Here is a 17,804-nt window from a genome sequence, read left to right as displayed (position 1 = left end):
CATTTCTGGTTTACCGCTCATTACGAAACGAGACGGTGTCGATTGCCTTTCCGTTCGCGTGCGCGGGGGACCCTTCGTACAGTTTAGTGGGTCCGGCCTATATCGCCCATACGCTCGCGGTCGAAACGCTCGCGCGCTCCCGCATGCCGTGTATGGGACGTCCTGTCTCCGTCCGAAGAGCATGGACTGCTCGGTTTTTCACATACGGGATCGCAGCCGAAGCAACTCTCCAAAAGCGCCGCGCGTCGTTCCGACCGCACGACTTCCCGACTTGCAACCGCTATTAGATGCTCCCGAGGCCTATTTCATCCCATCCCCCTCTCTTTTTTTTTCTTTCTCTCCCTTTTTCTTTGTCGTTCTCCTTCGGCGCTTGCCTCGTGATGCCGTCCATTATCGCCGTTGCGCTGTTTCTGCCGAGCCTGAGAGCAGCATCCAGTCTGACGCGCGGGAATTGCGCGCGAAAGGTTGCGTTCTCTCCGTCGAAGGAAGCCGAGTGCTTGAGGGGAGGGGGGGGGGGGGGGGTATTATTTCCAGCGCACCTGCGTTGACCTGCAGGGCCATCGCCGCGCGCTCTTTGTCGACGCCACGGTCGGCGAACCTTCGCGAAATGAATTTCCGCACTCAACCGCGTTGTGTTTGTGTGTAGTACGTCCGCGGGATGCGTGCGTGTCGTTATCGCTGACGTCCTCCCACCGAGTGTAACCTCCCCTTTTTTTTTCTTGTTTTCTTTTTTTAATGTCTGTCTCAATACCCTCTTTTCTGCACGTCTGTCTCGAAATTTCCCTCTGCAGACGATCGCTCCTCGGTTTCGTCTGTGCCGAGTGTGCCGAAAGTGTAGCTGACGTTACGGCTGTTTCGAACCGCGCTGCGGCGTTGGCTCAGTTGCTGTGTGGGGTACCACTGTTGAGCACGAGGTCGCCGGCTCGATACCCGGCCGCGGCGGCCGCATTCCGCTGAGGGTGGAATGCGAAAACGCTCGCTTGCTTCAGATTAAGGTGCCCGTTAGAGAATCCAGGCTGGTCGAAATTGATTCGGAACGACGCGCTCGCATACACGATGCATGTGTCAGGTGCACATCTGCATGTGCCAGAAACCCAGACAAGACAGCGTTCCAGAGAAAGGCGATCTGATATCAAGAATGGTCGAACAAGGGATGCCTCCGGAGTTGCTGTTAGAACAATGGCACGTTTTCTTCGTCTCTGACGGAAACAGGTGCCCTTGTACGTACAAGCGTTGGCTCTTGCCTTGAGGCATTTCTTGTCCGAAAACTCTTGATAACCTCTGCATCAGTAAAGCAAATAAAATTCATCGCGGTACGAAGCGTGGTGCCTTTTTGTCAGCTTATTGGCCGCTTGCCGGTCACATTTTCTTTAGCGTCACATATTGTTGGTCACTTTGTTGTACCACTTTGTTTTGCGCTGGTGAGCGCGAACTTGGTGCAGCCTTGTGATGTTTTCTGGGTGTTTTTGTCGTTATTTCTGTCTCCTGAGTTTGCCACGTTGTCTTCATAACCGAGCGACAACGTGAAATTTACAGCGGTTGCTCGAGACGAAGGAGGCGACTGTGTCGAGGTAGCTTGCGTTCGCGTAAACTTGTCGCCATAGTATTTCTCGCGACGATGCACTCAAGTTTTTTTCTCGTTCACTGTGCGCAGCATCAGGATGACCTGTCCAAGAGCTCGACGCCGCTGCTGACGCCCAGCCCGCAGTCCACTCCTCCGCAGGCCCCCGAGAGGGCCTCGCACGTGGCAACGGCGGCCCAACAGAGCCGCGACGAGGACGACACGTCGTCCGTCGAGGTGGTCGCGGCCTCCCCGACGCCCACGAGCGAGGAAGAAGGGGACGACCGCTCGACGCCGCGTCTCGAGACCCCCGTCTCGGACAAGGCCTCCTCGGCCGTCAACGGCGGGGGCTCCAGGAGCTCGGACCTGCGCTCCTCCACGTCCTCGAGTCCCCGGGACTCTCCGGTCTCCTTCGGCCGCGACCAGAAGGGCTCCGCGACCGAGTCGACGGCGACGACCGCCGTGATCAAGAACACCGCCACCACGATCACCACCGGCGCCGACCGGACCGACGGCTCGGGCTCGTACGACGTCCAGAAGGCGTACGACGTGCAGATCAACAACTCCGAGGTGCGCCGGATCTCGGACCTGCAGCCGCCGCCGCAGCGGGGCGGAGCCGTGCTCGTCGCGCCTCCCCAGCCCGCCGCCAGGCAAGCCGCGGCGCTCCACGTCGAGAACAACAACGGACCCAGCCAGAACGGCGCGGCGGCGCCACTGAGGAACGGCGGCTCGCTGCCCCCGCCCGGACACGACGGCCTCAACCTGACCATGAAGGCCTCCGAGCTCCGGGAACTGCTGCGCTCCCGGAAGAAGAAGGACCCGAGGGAGACGCAGATGGACCTCCGCCAGAAGTACAAGATCATCGAGCAGATGTAGAGTGGCGCGCGCAAGGGCAGCGGGGATTGGACGCTGTGCCGCCGTCTGTCACCTTCTTCGTGTCGAGGGAGCCCCCTGTTTGGTGACGTCATAAGTGGCAGCCATATTGTTTGGCGGGTGTTCGCTGTGAGCAGCTCCGGTCTTTCGTATTGCTTTTTTTTTTCGTCTTGTCTGTGCGCGCACCCCCGACGCTTTTGTGACAGCCTGAGAGAAAAAAAAGACGATCGCTGTGGGGACACTTACGCCGTGTGTCGGGTGGTGTTATTACACAACGGCATGAGCGAGTGTTTGTCGGCGCTGGAGTGCCTCTTGTGTTCGTTGTGTAGTTGTTTTCTCCGAGCTGGTTTCTTTTGTCGCCTGTTGAGAGAGAAAAATTTGCCCCGAGTTGAATACCACGTGTATACACTGCGACTGCACGAGGCCACGTATAACGTCACGTGATTTACGATGTTATAGAAGCACGTGCGGCTCAGGCTGGCGGTGCGTCACACTTACGTTAAGGGTTTGCTAGCGTGATCTTGTAGCTACATTGTTTTTATATAATTGTAACATCGGCTGAAAACATTGATATGCTCAATACAGGTCTGCTAAAATTCGCCTACGTACTTTCAGTGGATCGACCGGCAGCTGCTGTAAGATTAGGTAAATCGGCGTGACCTTATGGTCGCTGCCTGTCAAAAAAGAAAAAAAAAAGGCAAGTGCCTGGGCAACTTTGCCCTTACATGTAAAGGGACCGGCTTTGTTGTTTGTGATTGGCCCGCAAGCGTAACAACGCTCACGTTCTTAACCCATCGCTAATACAGGGCGATCTGGCTACATCACTGCAGAAAACCTCGCACCATTTGTTTGGTCTGACTGTAGTTGTCTGGGCACAGCGTCCGTAATTTTTTTTTTTTTTGGTTGAACATATACCTTATAGTCTACTTTTTACGTCGTTACAATTTTTTGAACGAAGGGTCCGTGATGAAAATCATTCCTAACCGTTGCCTTTTGCAAAGTCCGGGCGGACGTTTTGTTGCGCTCTTTGTAGCCGGTTCGTGTTTTCTAAACAGAGCGTGTTGCCGTTATGCACCTCATAGCCTGTCTCGTCATTTCTCTTTTTCTCTTCTTCCTTTTCTTTTTTTCGAGAGTGCCTTATACTAATCTGTACTTCTTGTCAGCCTCGTTACTAGTACGCAAGAGGGAGACAACACATAACATCGTTGGCGGGCCCTGTCGCTCTCATTTATATACTGGCCAGTAAAAAGAAAAAAAAAGTTGTAATCGTGTACGCGGTCCAACCTGTGTTCTTGGCACACATGAGAGGCGAAGTCACAGTAAAATGAAACAAAATAATTAAAAAGACATCTTGCGGGATGGAGTTGGGTGGTGCGTTTCGGGTACAAAGACGAAGTTTCGCCGCGCGCTCTGCCCCCTTGCAAGTGTCGAATGCTTGCACAATCATCGGGAAGTTGGAAGCTCGGGCTATCTAGATGCGTAGTTACACGGCTGGGCGACTGTATCTGCTGTCGCGAGTTTCTGGCGACTTTGCTTCCAGTGTTGGTCGTTTCGCTTCGGGTAACGCCTTCTTTGTTTTTTGTCTACCGGATTCCGCGCGTAGCAGCCTGACTTTAGTCCCAAGGACGCCTTCACGGAAACGGTTGACGTCGATGCTGACGGCAGCTTACGTCTGTGTATACATCCTGAGAGAATGCCGCCGCGTGTCACATTGTTTGCTAAGCGTGTGTGCGTCATGACAACAGCTATCAAGCCTGACCCTTTCACTTAGCGTCTCTCTCTCTTTCTCTCGCTCTCTCATTCCTTTTTGTTTCATTAATCTAAACTCGGCGTCTTAATAATACGCTCCGACGTTCTCTCGACTAGCCCCTGCGCGTTGCTAATGAACTCGCTGTTCTTGCAACTGTCACTTCGACGTTTTGGGTAATGCGCGAGTAACAGATGTGTAAATTCGTGCAGGTGTTCAGACATCCTCCATCTCGAGCAAGATTCCGCTTTCTGTGGCGATCTTTCCTTTTTGTGTCGTCCTCAATGCCGTAGGGTTTCTAGCTTGGTTCAAGTGTATTCCTGCCGAAGCTACATGTTTCTTACTACTTTTCATTTGATTTTTCTTTTAGCCCTCAAATGATTTATGTTGAGCCTGTCGTTGCCCTATTGTCTCGGGGCACTGGACACCCTTGGAGTTCGCGGCTACAGAATTGAATGAGAAAGACCCCGGATAAAGGCTCCTAGAAATCTACGATTGGTATAGCTGTGTGGCCGAAACTTTCTTTTTTTTTTTTGAGTGGCATCCGACCACGTAAAGCGGCCACCCGTACAAGGGTCGGTTATGTTTACGGGGTGCAATAGCTGCTGGGACCCGACAGACGACACCTTAAGCGGCGAGGACAGGCCCGTTTTTCGTAGGTGGCTGCTGCAACACTCGACATGCAGAACCCAGTGTAGGTCGTGCTGCCGAAAATTCGCCATTTGTGGCAAGCGACAGAGAAGACAACGGACATGATACCCGTTGCATATGCGTCCTCTCAGACAAAACGTTCCTGCACCCCTGCATGGTCAGGTTGTAGCATCGCCATTGTACATCGACTGACCCGCCATTCTATGCGTTCGACACCGCAGTCGCCGAAATCAAACAGAGCCAAGGGAGCAGACGACGATAGCGATCGTACGCCATCTGATGCCATCGCGCTATTTGAATTCGATCTTAACGTACCAACTCCCCGTTTTGAAGAACTGGACCGACTCCCCGTTTTAGTCCAGTATGTCTCATCACGGAGCTCGCACTGACTTCAGCTGTAACGTCTACGGTGTATACCTACTCGGTTGCGCCAACCGCCGCGTTAAAGTGCATTCAAGTGCGAGCTGGTTTTCTCTCTCTCTCTCTCTCTTTTTCCCCCAGTCTTACGCTGCATCGCCGTTCACGTGGCTTCGGGGCAGACTGGATGATGCTGCTGCTGCTTCTTGTAGTTTCCTCGTGGGTTTCGGTCGGTTTTCTTTCCTTCGCCGTATTGTTATTGGTTTGTGGAACGAGGAAAGCGTGTGCTTTCATCCTCCCCGCTGTGAGCGCAGCAACTCTTTTTCTGGCGGGTGCGAATCCGAAAAAAGAAGGAAGTTTATAACCAGGTCTCTCTGATCAAACGTGCGATCGGCCTTCATGGCCTACTAAGCTTACCTTTTTCTTTTCTTCTTTCTTTCTATTTTTTTCTTTCTCGAGCCTTTAGTACTTTCGTAATCGTACGGGGTCCGCACGATAGAAATTCTGTGCCGTCTGCTTGTACTGCGCCGACCGTTTGAACGGATGCGACCTGCATCGGCGTCTCTACACACGCTTACTTACGCGAAGAAAACGGCGAAAACACACACACACAAAAAGACATTCCGTGGCCTCTTGCGTTGTGTGTGCGTGAGTGTGTGTTGAACGAACGGTTTGGGAAAGCGAGACCGTGCGCTACGCGCGTCCTCGTTTATTCTGAGGGCGCACATCTTTTCGGGGTTTTTTTTTTTTTCATTCCCCTGATGCGTACAACGTGTAGACACCGTTTCCCCCATATCCGCGCAACGCTGGTTGATATAAAGGTGGATACTTGTCGTCGAGTGGTTGCGGTCATTCTCGTCGCTCGTCTTGGTCGCAGGCTCATTTTAGGAGGCGTATACGGTGACATTATAACTGGCTATGCGTACGTTGAAAGGTCCTTGAATGCTTAACCGTCGTAGGGATAAAAGATACCATCTGAATAGCCGTTAAAAGGAAACCGCTAGTGCAACGACACCACTTTGACAATTGTTGGCGCGCGCGCAGCGTTAGCAATTTTCAGTCGAGCTGTTGTTTCCGTTCCCTGTAGAAGTTGCTGAAGCATTTGGTGTGACCTTTGAATGAAGCTGTTGCCCGAGTTCCTTTTAATCCGCAACCGCAAAGAAAGTATTGTCGGCACGATGTAGACCGAGGGCGCGGGCACGCCTGTTTACGGCGTTGTAACCACGCCGTTGTAGCTACCGACATGCCTGCCACTGGGTGTACCTGCTTCAGTTTTAACCGCAACGAAAGCGCCGACGCCGAATGTACGCTTCATTGTGGTTGTAGCCATCGCGCATAGCCGTCGCTCGCATCTGTCAAGCCAGCGTTGCCCATTCTCGAATCGCCGTCCAGTGCGTTGAGGTCGCTACCGAGTTAATGCCGTGCCTTTGTGTTGAGCCTTGATGCAAAATATGCGTGACTGTTTTTAAAGCGCTCGTAGATAACAAAAAATCACTTGTGCAGCTTTGCCTCGTAACATCTACTCTCTCTCTCTCTCTCTCTCTCTCTCTTTGTGTGTACTTGTAGCGTTGTGTTCCAACGTTTGCATTCAGTATGTGTTACGCTGTTCGGGGCTTGTGCAACTCATGATCAACATACGGGAAAACGTTGTCTGAATCAAACAAATGTCTTATGGAACAGCGCCCATAAGGCAGTATATGCCGTGCCAGCGGTGGGCAGTTGATGCCATAGTTATCTCGTCGTTTCTTTTTTTTTTATGTTTAGTGCTAGGGACGTCATCCGTTACTTACTGCCATGGCGTCGAGCTATCGCCTCTCGCTCTTTCACTCCGCCTTATCGAATCCGGGCAGCGCGACAAACAGCCTGCGCCTATACCACCAGCCAATCGGGAAAGAGCTATACCCCGCTGGCGGTTTTTGGGAGGTAGCAAGGGCTTGGGTCATCCTGCGTCGACAATCCGTCCGTGGTCCTTGCATTCGAATGGCGTCTCGCACGCTACAGGATTGGCAGCAGGAAGTAGACGAGCTCCCACTACAGTTCTCGATAATCATCAGCTATATTTGGATATCAGCTGACTGGCCGAGCTGATCCGTAGCTTTCGCTGCACTGTGAGGAGAGAGAGAGAGAGTTAAACATTTTTCTTTTATTCTAACGAAGTCCTAAACAGTTTCCGTTCTACATATTACATTTGCGTTACAAGCCTCGCACCTGCGTGCTATGTTTACGCAACTATGCACCGAATCAAACGATGGACCAAGTGCCTTAACCATCACCTTCCCCGTAACTACGTCACCTGTGATGTTAGTCACCAACTTTGGCTATATAATATACATGGTTGTGACGTTTCCCGCTAGACTTAAAGTGTAACGAAATCTGTGCCTTGTGGGGGGAACAGTCCTCCGCCGACGTAAAATGTTTTGCATATGTAAATGCATAAGTGTGCGACCTCGTGATCAGTCACAGTGTTCAAGGTCATCCTTAAAAAAAAATGGAATTCGGGACCCATACTTGTTGTCCATTGACTGTGGTACATAGCGGCTGTTTGCGTTCGCGTTTTTTGAAAGTTTTTACAATTATGAATGTTTATAAATGTGTGTATGTGTGTGCGTGCATGTGTGTGTTTTAGCTATGCACGTATCTTTGCCTCTTGATGTTATGGTTGTGTGAAATGCGCCGGACCCTTCAGTTCTTGGTTGTGTGCAGTGTGATGCCTGCAAACTACGTCTTCTACGGCATAGAACAGGGGTGAACGCCGTGCAAATAGGCGGACCCGGAACCAACAAGTGTTTCTTAAGTTCCAAGGCGTCGCTTGACTCGTATTTACATTTCCTTTTTGTGCGTTGTCTAATTTCCTAACTTGCGGTCATATTCTATGAAAGCGCTCATCGCGCGATTTTTTTACTACTTTATATTTCTGAATAATATATATTACTGCAGCTGTGACGGCTGTGCTCTACGGCTTCACAATAGTGTCGCCTAAAGTTTAGTGGCTAATTGGCGTTTTGACCACAACGAGGCTGCTTCACTGTACGGCTCTGTTTTGCTGTTCGTATTCATGTACGGTAAACTCTGCGCCTGCCATTGACGACTCACTACTGTGACGTCCGGACGATGCGTGAAGTGCCAGCCGTCTCGGATTTTTACACACTTTTGAGGTCTCGAATATTTTTGTGGTTGCGATTTATCTGTGCTCAAAGTGCCTTCGTAAAGCTTCATCGATGTATCCAGAGATCCGTGTTGCCTCCCCGGGCCATTTATTTCACTTAGCAGATGGGTGACAGCAGACGACAGTCAGCGCTAACCGACAGAAGTACGCCGATTACAACTGCAATTGAGCGTTGACGCTATCGTCGATCGAAGCGGTCTGCTTTCCTGACGAAGATTTACTCTTCACTTCGTAACTGTATGTTGTTAAAAAGAGAAGGGTGGGAAGGGGGAGGGAGGGGAAATACACGCGTGACGTTCTCCTGTAGACTGTGAGGTTTTCGGTTTTTGTAGGCCAGTCATATTGTGTGTGTAGACTAACGAAGTGGCATTCTGTGAAATTCCGACGAGCAGCACTGTCGGTCTCGTCTGTCTTCGTCTCTCTGTAGGTGTGTGTGTGTGTGTGTCACGTGTATACCTCCAGAACCAAGCGTTGCTGGCTGCCTTAATGAAACTACGCATTGTTGTCTCGGATGCCCGCGACAAGCCAATCTACAGAAGCTTTTCGATATCAGCGCGGGGTCCACGTGCTTTTTTTTGCGTGTCTTGCTCAACGAGAGTGCCTTCACCAACGTTCGTATATATGCATATACTGTGCGCAGCGGAATCGACCTCGCTAATGAGGCGAGACTTCCAACACGCGTTTGTAACTTCAACACTACGGTTTTTGTGCTAAACATCTGTAATTTTTTTTTGTATCTGTGTTGTACGCTGCGGGCACCACAGTATGAGGTTGTTTTCTTTCTTTCTGTCTTTCTTGTGGACCATATACTCCTCCTGTTGGCACTTTTGTTTTGTTTTGTTTAAGAGCCGTGCTTCTTTTTTTTTTTTCTCGGCATTTCCGGTGCCGTTCTGTTTTGGAAACCTTGTTGTTGATGTGTTCCCTGATCACGCGGGGAAGGCAACTTGAGTGAAATCAAATAAACGTCTATTTAGAAGTACTCCATTGCGTTTTTTTCTTGTCTGTGTGTATGCGTGTGGGTAGTTCGTTCGGCATGAATAAGTTTCCTTTGGGCGAAGCTTTCGTGTGCAAGAAATGTGGTCCGATCAAACTCGGAGGCGAACAACAGTTTTTGTGTACGCGATTTGTATGGCCAAACATTGATAGTCAAGAGTTCGACAGAAAGTTCGTCTGGTTCACCTGCGCATGCCCGGCGTTTCCTAACAGGTATGATTGAAGAGATTAGGTATAAAGTCATTGTACAAATAAATGTCTAGGAAAGGTGATCTTGCGAAAAGGCTTTCATACGGCAAGTCTACCACATCATTTTATTTTAGTTACAGTGTGTTTCAGTCAACTTTTGCCAACATTGGGAAATCTGCCTGCCAATTACACCCGTTCTCTACGTCACATTTTGGCATAAAAACGACTTGCGGCTCTTGCCCGCTTTTAGTGTGATCAAGGAAACCGTGCGGGTCCCGAAACGTCTCTGTGTTATTTTCACCTTGACTTGACCGCAATTCCTTCATCATGGCCAAACACTGTATGGCCAGCTTTCCGCCATATTTCCTTCTGAAATCTGAAAAAAAAAAAATTGGCTGAAGGCTTAGCTTGGTTAAGCCTGGAAGATTCCGATTGGCTGCGCCTTGGTTCGGCTGAAGGTGTGGACATGGTTGCCCTTTGTTAAACTTATGGCTATACATCATCCGACATAGCGCAAGGCAGCGCGCCGACCACTGCGAGGAGCCGAGCTGTAGCCCCATTTATCCTCCTAGCGTGACGTCACACCAGCGAGCGCCCTCTCTCGGTAGCGCCGCAGCAGCGGCGCGCAAGGCTTCGCCTCCACCATCGATGCCGCGAGCTGGGACCCCGTCTCTCGGTCTGGCGTGACGTCACACGGTCACGTGACGCGCAGCTGTGTAGGGAGGCGCCACGACCACCGATGGGTCAAAGTGCGAGCAGTATTGCTTTCGCAATAAAAAAAAGGGGGGGGGGCTCCTTACCAGGTTTGGCCACTTTTAAACAGACAAGCGCAGTGTGTACATCACACACTAACGATCGTGTGTGCAAAGTATTAAGGCGCTGTGCGCCCGCCAGAAACAGCTGGAATTTCAGACCAAACGCCGCGCGCCTTCCCTCTCGAGGAAGCTGCATCCACCACCAGAGAGTCAACGTCACACGCACGGATGCCTCCTCGCTGTGCTATCGACGTCACCCACCTTGGCAAGTGGCTTCGGCTAATCGTCCAATGCGGGAGGCGCAGAGCCGCCGTTGTAAATGCGCCTCGCAGTAAAAAAAGAAGAGGAAGAGAGGGGGAGAAATGGAGGTGGGCATCGACGCCATGGTACGTCCCTCGGCTCCGGTATGGGAGAGGGCAGGCAAGGAACACCGCTTGGAAATGCTGCTGGAGGCAAGAAAGTCTCCGTTGGCATTATCTGTTGGTAGTGACGCTTGCCTCTTGTGTCTGAATAACAGCAGTGAATTTCTTATGTCTCCTCCAATAACGAACTTGACATATATATATATACTATCGGTAAGACGCTCCTTGGACTGCGTTTTACAGTGTCCAGTTTGTAGCCAACTTGCAATGCATGGGGCCTGGTGAGGACCGTTCAAGCAATGTGTCTGAGAGCTGTATTAATGAGAGAATTTCGACCATACAAACAGTGAAACACCCCACTGGCCCCTTGTTTCAAAAGCCCGAAATTGACTCGCGAACGGTGTGGAGTTTTGTTGACTCTCGTCTCACCTATGGTTGACAGAGCTAACTATAAACGCCACTTTTGTTTAGCACAAGCAAAAGATCTGAGCTCGCACTGTAAGCAAAGTCAAACGAAAAAAGATATAGGGTTTTACGTGCCTAAACCACTTTCTCATGATGAGGCACGCCGTAGGGAGGAATCAGGAAACTTCGACCACCAGGGCTTCTTTACCGTGCACCTAAATCTGAGTACACGGGTGTTTCTGCTCCCACCGATATGTGGCCGCCGTGGCCGGGATTCGATCCCGCGACCTCGTGTTTAGCAGCCCAACACCATATAGCCGCTAAGCAACCGCGGCGGGTGGGAAGTCAAACAGTATTTTCAATAACTATTTTTCGAAGTCGGTTTGGCCATTTCAAGCACTTCAGCAGGCGAATTAACATCCCACAGAAAGGTACCGTGCGTGACACCGTGCTGGTTAAGTTAGTTAGCGGGCTAGTTGGTTTGAATCCATGATAGAATTGAACAAGGACGCGGAAAGAAGCAGACACACAAAGGCGGCACTGTCTCTTCTGTATGTCTGTTTCCTTCTACGTCCTCGTTGAGTCACGCTTACACATTCTGTCATTGTTAGCAAGCTAATGTTTACCAGTTGATACCGCCGATAAGACTATAGTATCCTTGCTCGCCCGAAAGAGGAGCAACAGGCATCCACCCTCTCGGATGCCCGGGGCACAGCGAGAAGAAATCGAGTGCACCATGACGCGCTACTCCGCCTTGTCCACCACGTTCCGGTGGTGGCCGAGTGTAAGCCGCGGGTCTCAGAGCTTGCCCGGAACAAGATCTCAGGTCCATACGCGTCGACCCCCACCCTCCTTCCTATAAGCCTAAAAGCTGCCGCGATACCGCCGCGGTTAGGCACGGAGCTCGAATGATTATCACTGACGTCGTGCTTCGACCGCTCGCGGTTAGGTGGTGTGGCAGGAGCTCGCAGTAGTGCGACGCCGCTGCGTTGCGTTTCCGGATCCTTTAGCGATCAAGTCGATGGGCCTTTTGCCCACCTGGACGCAGCGGGTCGTAACACATTCACTCGGCAGCCGTCCCACCAACGGCGAGGTGCGATTGGCCAACCTTTTGGCGATATTCGGGCCCCTGCGTGCCCGCGCTCAAGACAGAGGCCCAGCGCGTGTGTTCATTATGTGCTGGCGACGGCGCTTTGTCCTCCTATGGAGTGCACGCACGTGACTCTATTCGTAATACAGCGCCACGAAATGGCTCCTGGTGACCGCAGCCGCGTGTGAAGGTTTACGAATCCAGATGCGCACAGTTTGGCTGCGAAAGTGACGAAGCCAAGTTGACGAACCATCTCGCGGTTTTCTTCTGGGACAAGATTCCACTCGACTGGAATGCTTCCCGCATAGCCTAGCAGGAGCACGGCGTTAAAGACCGCGCGCCTTGGACGAGTTTCCATCGTGCTCGAATAACGGATCTTGCCGCGCTGTCGCCGTGACAACCTATAGCGAGGATGGCGTGCTCTCGCGATGTCGACGCAAATAGGAGTTTCAGCCCAAAGCCCACACGCCAGTAACAGTCGACTTCGGCTCGCCATTTTCGTGGCGCGCAAGAGGAGGAGGAGGAGGAAAAACGTTTATTGAGCTCTAGAAAGTTTTATGAATTTCCCGGAGTCAGATGGTGTCTTCTATTTTCTTGGCAATGGCCGTCTGCCCAGTGCTTATTAAGGACGTCTGTTAGTTGTGCGACTAGCTCGTCACTGAGATTGCGGATGAGTGCGTTCTTAATTTTGTCCGCACCCGTTGTCGTGTTTCTAGTTGTGCTTCTGATTGCTGCATAGACCTCTTCACGAGTGATGGGTCTGTCTAAGCTTGGATTTTCTCTTCCCCGGTGATCGCCGCTATATGCCGCCGGGTTCGTGTCCCCGAAGCATTTGACACGCACTTTGTCCAAGGGTTCCTCGTCGGTTCCCTCGAATTGGTGGATTAGCCGGTATATTGATTTGTTATTCTCTGCCTTGGTTTTAGTCGGATCGATGAGCGCTTTCAGGATATGCCACGTCCTAGCTGTGCTCAGGGTTCCGTTCAGGGAGTCGCTGAAGTGTTGCCAGTTCGTTCTCGCCAATTGTGCTGCGTACTCCTCTGCTTTCGTTGTAATTTCTGCTATTTTAAGTCTGAGCTTCCTGTTGTGTTTCTGCCTTTTCCACCTCTTGGTTAAGCCGCGTCTGGCTTCCCATAGCCTGAGAAGCCTGGCATCCACCTCGGGTGTCTGCGTAAGAGCTTTGCCGACGGGACAAATCCGTCTATCCCGGTTGTCATTTCGATTCCCGTCAGTGGAGCTGTTCTCATTCCTCTCGTGGCGGATCCTACATACGTAAATAAACAACGCTCATCCGATTTCACCACGCCTTCTTCTTTCCGGTTACTGATACAGTGCAAGGTTGCATTTCAATAATTATAACGGCAGTGCAAGCCAGAATACTACGTAGTTTGCCGGACGAATTTGCCGGACGATATTGTGTTCGATTACGGAGGATTCGTAATAGACGTGGCGTAGTAACAAAGGGGGGTGTTGTTATGTATGTCTGAAGACCCCGCTCTTTCCGCCGCCTTGATTGGGCGTAAACGGTTAAAAATGCTTCGGCAACCAGTAGCCCGAGCTCGTGTACACCGGATGTACCAGATGTTTAGTGTCGCAGAATTGTCGGCTGCAGCATAATCGGCATCCTACGCAATAACTGCACTAATGTGCGGGCTAAAAGCTGAATTCGCTTATGTGGTCGCTAAACTACTCGCCTTAGCAGAACGTTTCGTGTGCGATGTGCTCGTGCGGTGCGCTCCTGTTCCACCGTGGCTTGTGCGTCGTCAGTGAGTATGCAGTGCGCCATTTATCAGTTTTGTATCGTTCGTATTAGTTGTTCTATCAGTTTCGCGGTGTTGAATAAAAGCAATGTCTCCTAGCAGGCACGTACCCAGGATTTTTTTTCGGGGGGGGCCCACCACCTTCATCATCATCATCATCAGCCAGTTTTAAGTCCACTGCAGGACGTAGGCCTCTCCCTGCGATCTCCAATTACCCCTGTCCTGCGCCAACCGATTCCAACGAGCGCCCGCGAATTTCCTCATTTCATCGCTCCACCTAGACTTTTGTCGTCCTCGATTGCGTTTTCGTTCTCTTGGTACCCATTCTGCAACCCTATTGGTCCAACGGTTATCTAACCAGCGCATTATATGACCTGCCCATGACATGACAAGAACTTGAGTCCTGAGGGACTGAGACCTCGGGGAGCCAAACCGAAGGCTCCCGAAGATCAAGTCGGTGGCTCCAGCTCCATTTTTTCCTCTTGATATCAATTAGAATATCGTCTATACCCGTTTGCTCTCTGATCCAAACAACTGTCTTTCTGTATCATAATGTTATGCCTTGCAATCTTCGTTCCATCGCTCTTTGCGTGGTCCTTGATCTCAAACATCTTTGTCAGTCTGCAACTCCCTGCCCCATATGTCAGCATTGGCAAAATGCACTGATTGCACACCTTACCTTTCAATGATAATGACAAGCTTCCAGTCAGGAGCTGGCAACGTCTGCCGTATGCGATCCAACCCATTTTTATTCTTCTGTGAATTTCCTTCTCATAATCAGGGTTCCCTGTGATTAATTGACCTAGGTAAGCGTGCTCCTTCACAGTCTCTAGAGGCCCACTGGCGATCCTGATCTCTTGCTCATTTGCCCGGCTATTTATCATTATCTTTAGCTTCTGCATATTATTATTCAACCCCACTCTTACACCCTCTCTGTTAAGGTCTCCAATGATTTGTTGTAACTCGTCTGCATTGTTGTTGAATAGAACAATGTCATCGGCAAACCGAAGGTTGCTGAGATATTCGCCGTCGATCTTTACTCCTAAGCCTTCTCAGCTTAATAGCTTGAATTCTTCTAAGCAAGAAGTGAATAGCTTTGGAGAAATTGTGTCTTCCTCTCTGACCCCTTTCTCTATAGGTATCTCCCTGCTTTTCTTGTGTAGAATTAAGGTAGCTGTAGAACCTCTGTAGATATTCTTACGCGAAAGACGAGTCAGTAAGACGAGAAACTATTTAGAGGTTATATTTACAACAACGCTTGCAGCGCTGACCGGTTAGATTCACAGCGCGAGCCCAGTTCGTTCTTCCTCCTCTTTTCTGGAGTGATGGCACCTACGCGCCTCGTTCAAACAAATACCACACGCATATAGCAATATTACTCCACCAGTTAATCACAGAAGCAAACAAAATCATCGCCATGCGGCCTTATCAAAATGGCGTCGTGCTTGATAGCTCCGGATCGTCCGCTGTTCTTGAAGAGTCTTTCCATCGGCGGAAGCAATGAGGTGTGCAACAGACATGGACAAAGTGTACGGAGTCTGAGTATATTTCACTCTTGAAAAGTCTGCGGTACAGTTCTTTTCACTGCTGAGCCGGTTTACTCATGAAACTTCACTGCCAACTGAAGTGAAGCTTGACAATAAATAGTTGCAGCGAAGCAAGCATTTCAGTTCAATAAAGAACTAGGCTTTCGTCATTCCACTGTAATAGGCGAAAGAAAACGTGTAAAATTAAGCGCTAATAATTTAACTTTTTTGTGCTTACCGCCTTATTTGGGTAACAGGAAAAGTTTGAAGTACGGATTATTTGCAGCCTCGTGGAGGAACAGTGGCTGGTTGTAATGAGGGCGTGGGCGAGGCCTCACTTTAGACTTAAGTTGTCTCCGACTATAGTAGCATTTTTTGTATTAGCTCTGGAAGAATTATAGCGAAATATATATTTGCGGAACAATCACAGTTCTTTTGGATTCCTCGTTTACTGCTCCAAGTGCGAAAACGACTCGTGTTGTTATTTGGGAAGTTGCGTACCGCTGTGCGGCCGCCAGTCCCATGCAACCGCGTAGTGCGCAGGATGCTGCGATTGTAGACGTACTGCGCTTACCGCGAAAGGTTAGAAAACACCCACATAAGCACAATAGAGAAGTGGCTACTTGAGGCGGTTCAACCGATAACTGTAGAAGCGTCATTCAAAACACGTAATTGTTCTCCGCTTCCGGCGGCGTTTTCTCTACTTCCTTTTTAAATAAAAAGATGTTGATCCATAAATATTTTCATAAGCAACGGTTATATTTGTTAGATTTGTTGTTAAATTCGCTCTTCCTTGCAGTTTGATTGTTGCCTTGGCTCTCTCCCTTAGTATATCGCTTGATTTCTCAACTCCTTGCGACTTTTGTTTCCAGTTGCCAATTTTGCACGAAAAGTGCTACACAATTAGGGAAAAACCAGACGAGGTAACGGGCGACAGTCATCTTAATTGATTATGGGTCTAAGGGTTATTGCAGGTTTTCGTGATGGACGCTGTTTCACATTATTTTATTTCCCACCTTATCTAACCCATATCACGTGTATATGATTCCGGGCATCTGCCAGCGTCGCGGCGAGCTGTCATTCAAGGAAATAATGAAGCAAAAGAAAAAGTTAAACGCAATTGGTGTTTTCTCCGCCCGCAACTCGTTCCACGAGAGTACAAACCAGCTGACTAACAGCCGCATCCCTCTCCCGGTTCCAGAATCAGCCTAAACAAAGAAGGTTGAACTAACAAAAGCAACAGCTATGCGCGTGACAGTTGAATGGATGTTGACAAATGAACGCATCTCGAGTTATTCGCGCGGGCGCCGAATCTATGAGAAAACTGGCCTTCACATCCCAAGAGATGCTGATAACTACCGCCATCCAAAAGGAATGAAAAAGGCAGCATAATGCTGACCGATGAATAGCTGCCAAATCTCAACATTGATCTGGCAGCGCTTTAGGAATGTGTGAGGAGTGGTGGCGTGGGTGGGGAGGGGGGGGGGGGGGGGGTATGCCATTTGATTTCGGGGGGGGGGGCCCGGGCCCCCCCGGGGCCCCCCCCCCATGGGTACGTGCCTGTCTCCTAGTCCTATAGCTAACCGTCTCCTTGTCATTTTGTTGTCACAGTGGCGTCCCACAGGGCGGAGTATTGAGCCCTATTGTCTTTAATCTAACTATGGTTGGCCTTGCTGAAATATTACCCAAGACAATTCACCTATCAATGTACGCTGGCGATATTTGTCCTTGGTCTTCTGCGGCGATCCGTCTTCAAGTGCGCGCAAGAATTGGCTGCTCTTCAAGGCGCGCAGCCACCCGAACTTGTTCGTATCTCCGCAAACGAGGCCTTAGTGTGTCCATCGAAAAATGAGAGTTAATCGCCTTTACGCGCAAACCCATGGCCCCGTGCCATGTTTCTCTCAATGACCAGGGTATCAATTACCATAAGTCTCACCGCTTCTTAGGTGTGATTATTGGCAGGGACCTTTGAAGGAGCCCGCAATGCATCCACCTTAAGCGGAGACTAATTTCGATTGTACATACCTAGTGAAGTTCCTGTGGAGAAAAAAAAAAAAACCTGGGTCACGTCGGTACGGTTCATGCTGCAGCTGTACGGAACACTGTTTCTGGGCGTTTTACGGTACCGCTTGCCGGTTTTGGCGAATACACGTAAAACAAACATTCGTATACCCTCAAAAGTTTGCAAGGCGAGGCGCTGCGGACACGTCTTGGAATATACCACGATGCGTCTCGACTCACGGAACAATCCTGATTGCTTGAGACTATACTTGGTTCCAACATATATAACGATTGACAACCTTAGAGCACACATTCGACATCTGTGTCACGTACCCAGTCACTATATTGCTGCTTCGCCAGCACAAAGA

General features: G+C 50.2%; 1 protein-coding gene across 1 annotated transcript in view; it reads left to right on the top strand.

The window, feature by feature from the left end:
* The window catches only part of LOC135919858 (putative PDZ domain-containing protein PDZK1P1), a 163,446-nt gene extending 154,112 nt beyond the window's left edge, over positions 1 to 9,334 (top strand). Inside the window, exon 6 of the mRNA XM_065453834.1 lies at positions 1,655 to 9,334. Coding sequence (XP_065309906.1) covers positions 1,655 to 2,437 — 783 coding nt within the window. The 3' untranslated portion in view covers positions 2,438 to 9,334. The remainder of the gene's footprint in view (positions 1 to 1,654) is intronic.
* Positions 9,335 to 17,804: the final 8,470 nt, after the last annotated feature.

The sequence above is a fragment of the Dermacentor albipictus genome, chromosome 9, assembly GCF_038994185.2.
Source record: "Dermacentor albipictus isolate Rhodes 1998 colony chromosome 9, USDA_Dalb.pri_finalv2, whole genome shotgun sequence".
Taxonomy (NCBI): domain Eukaryota; kingdom Metazoa; phylum Arthropoda; class Arachnida; order Ixodida; family Ixodidae; genus Dermacentor; species Dermacentor albipictus.
The sequence above is the reverse complement of the archived record's forward strand: the minus strand, read 5'-3'. Positions and strand labels throughout refer to the sequence as shown.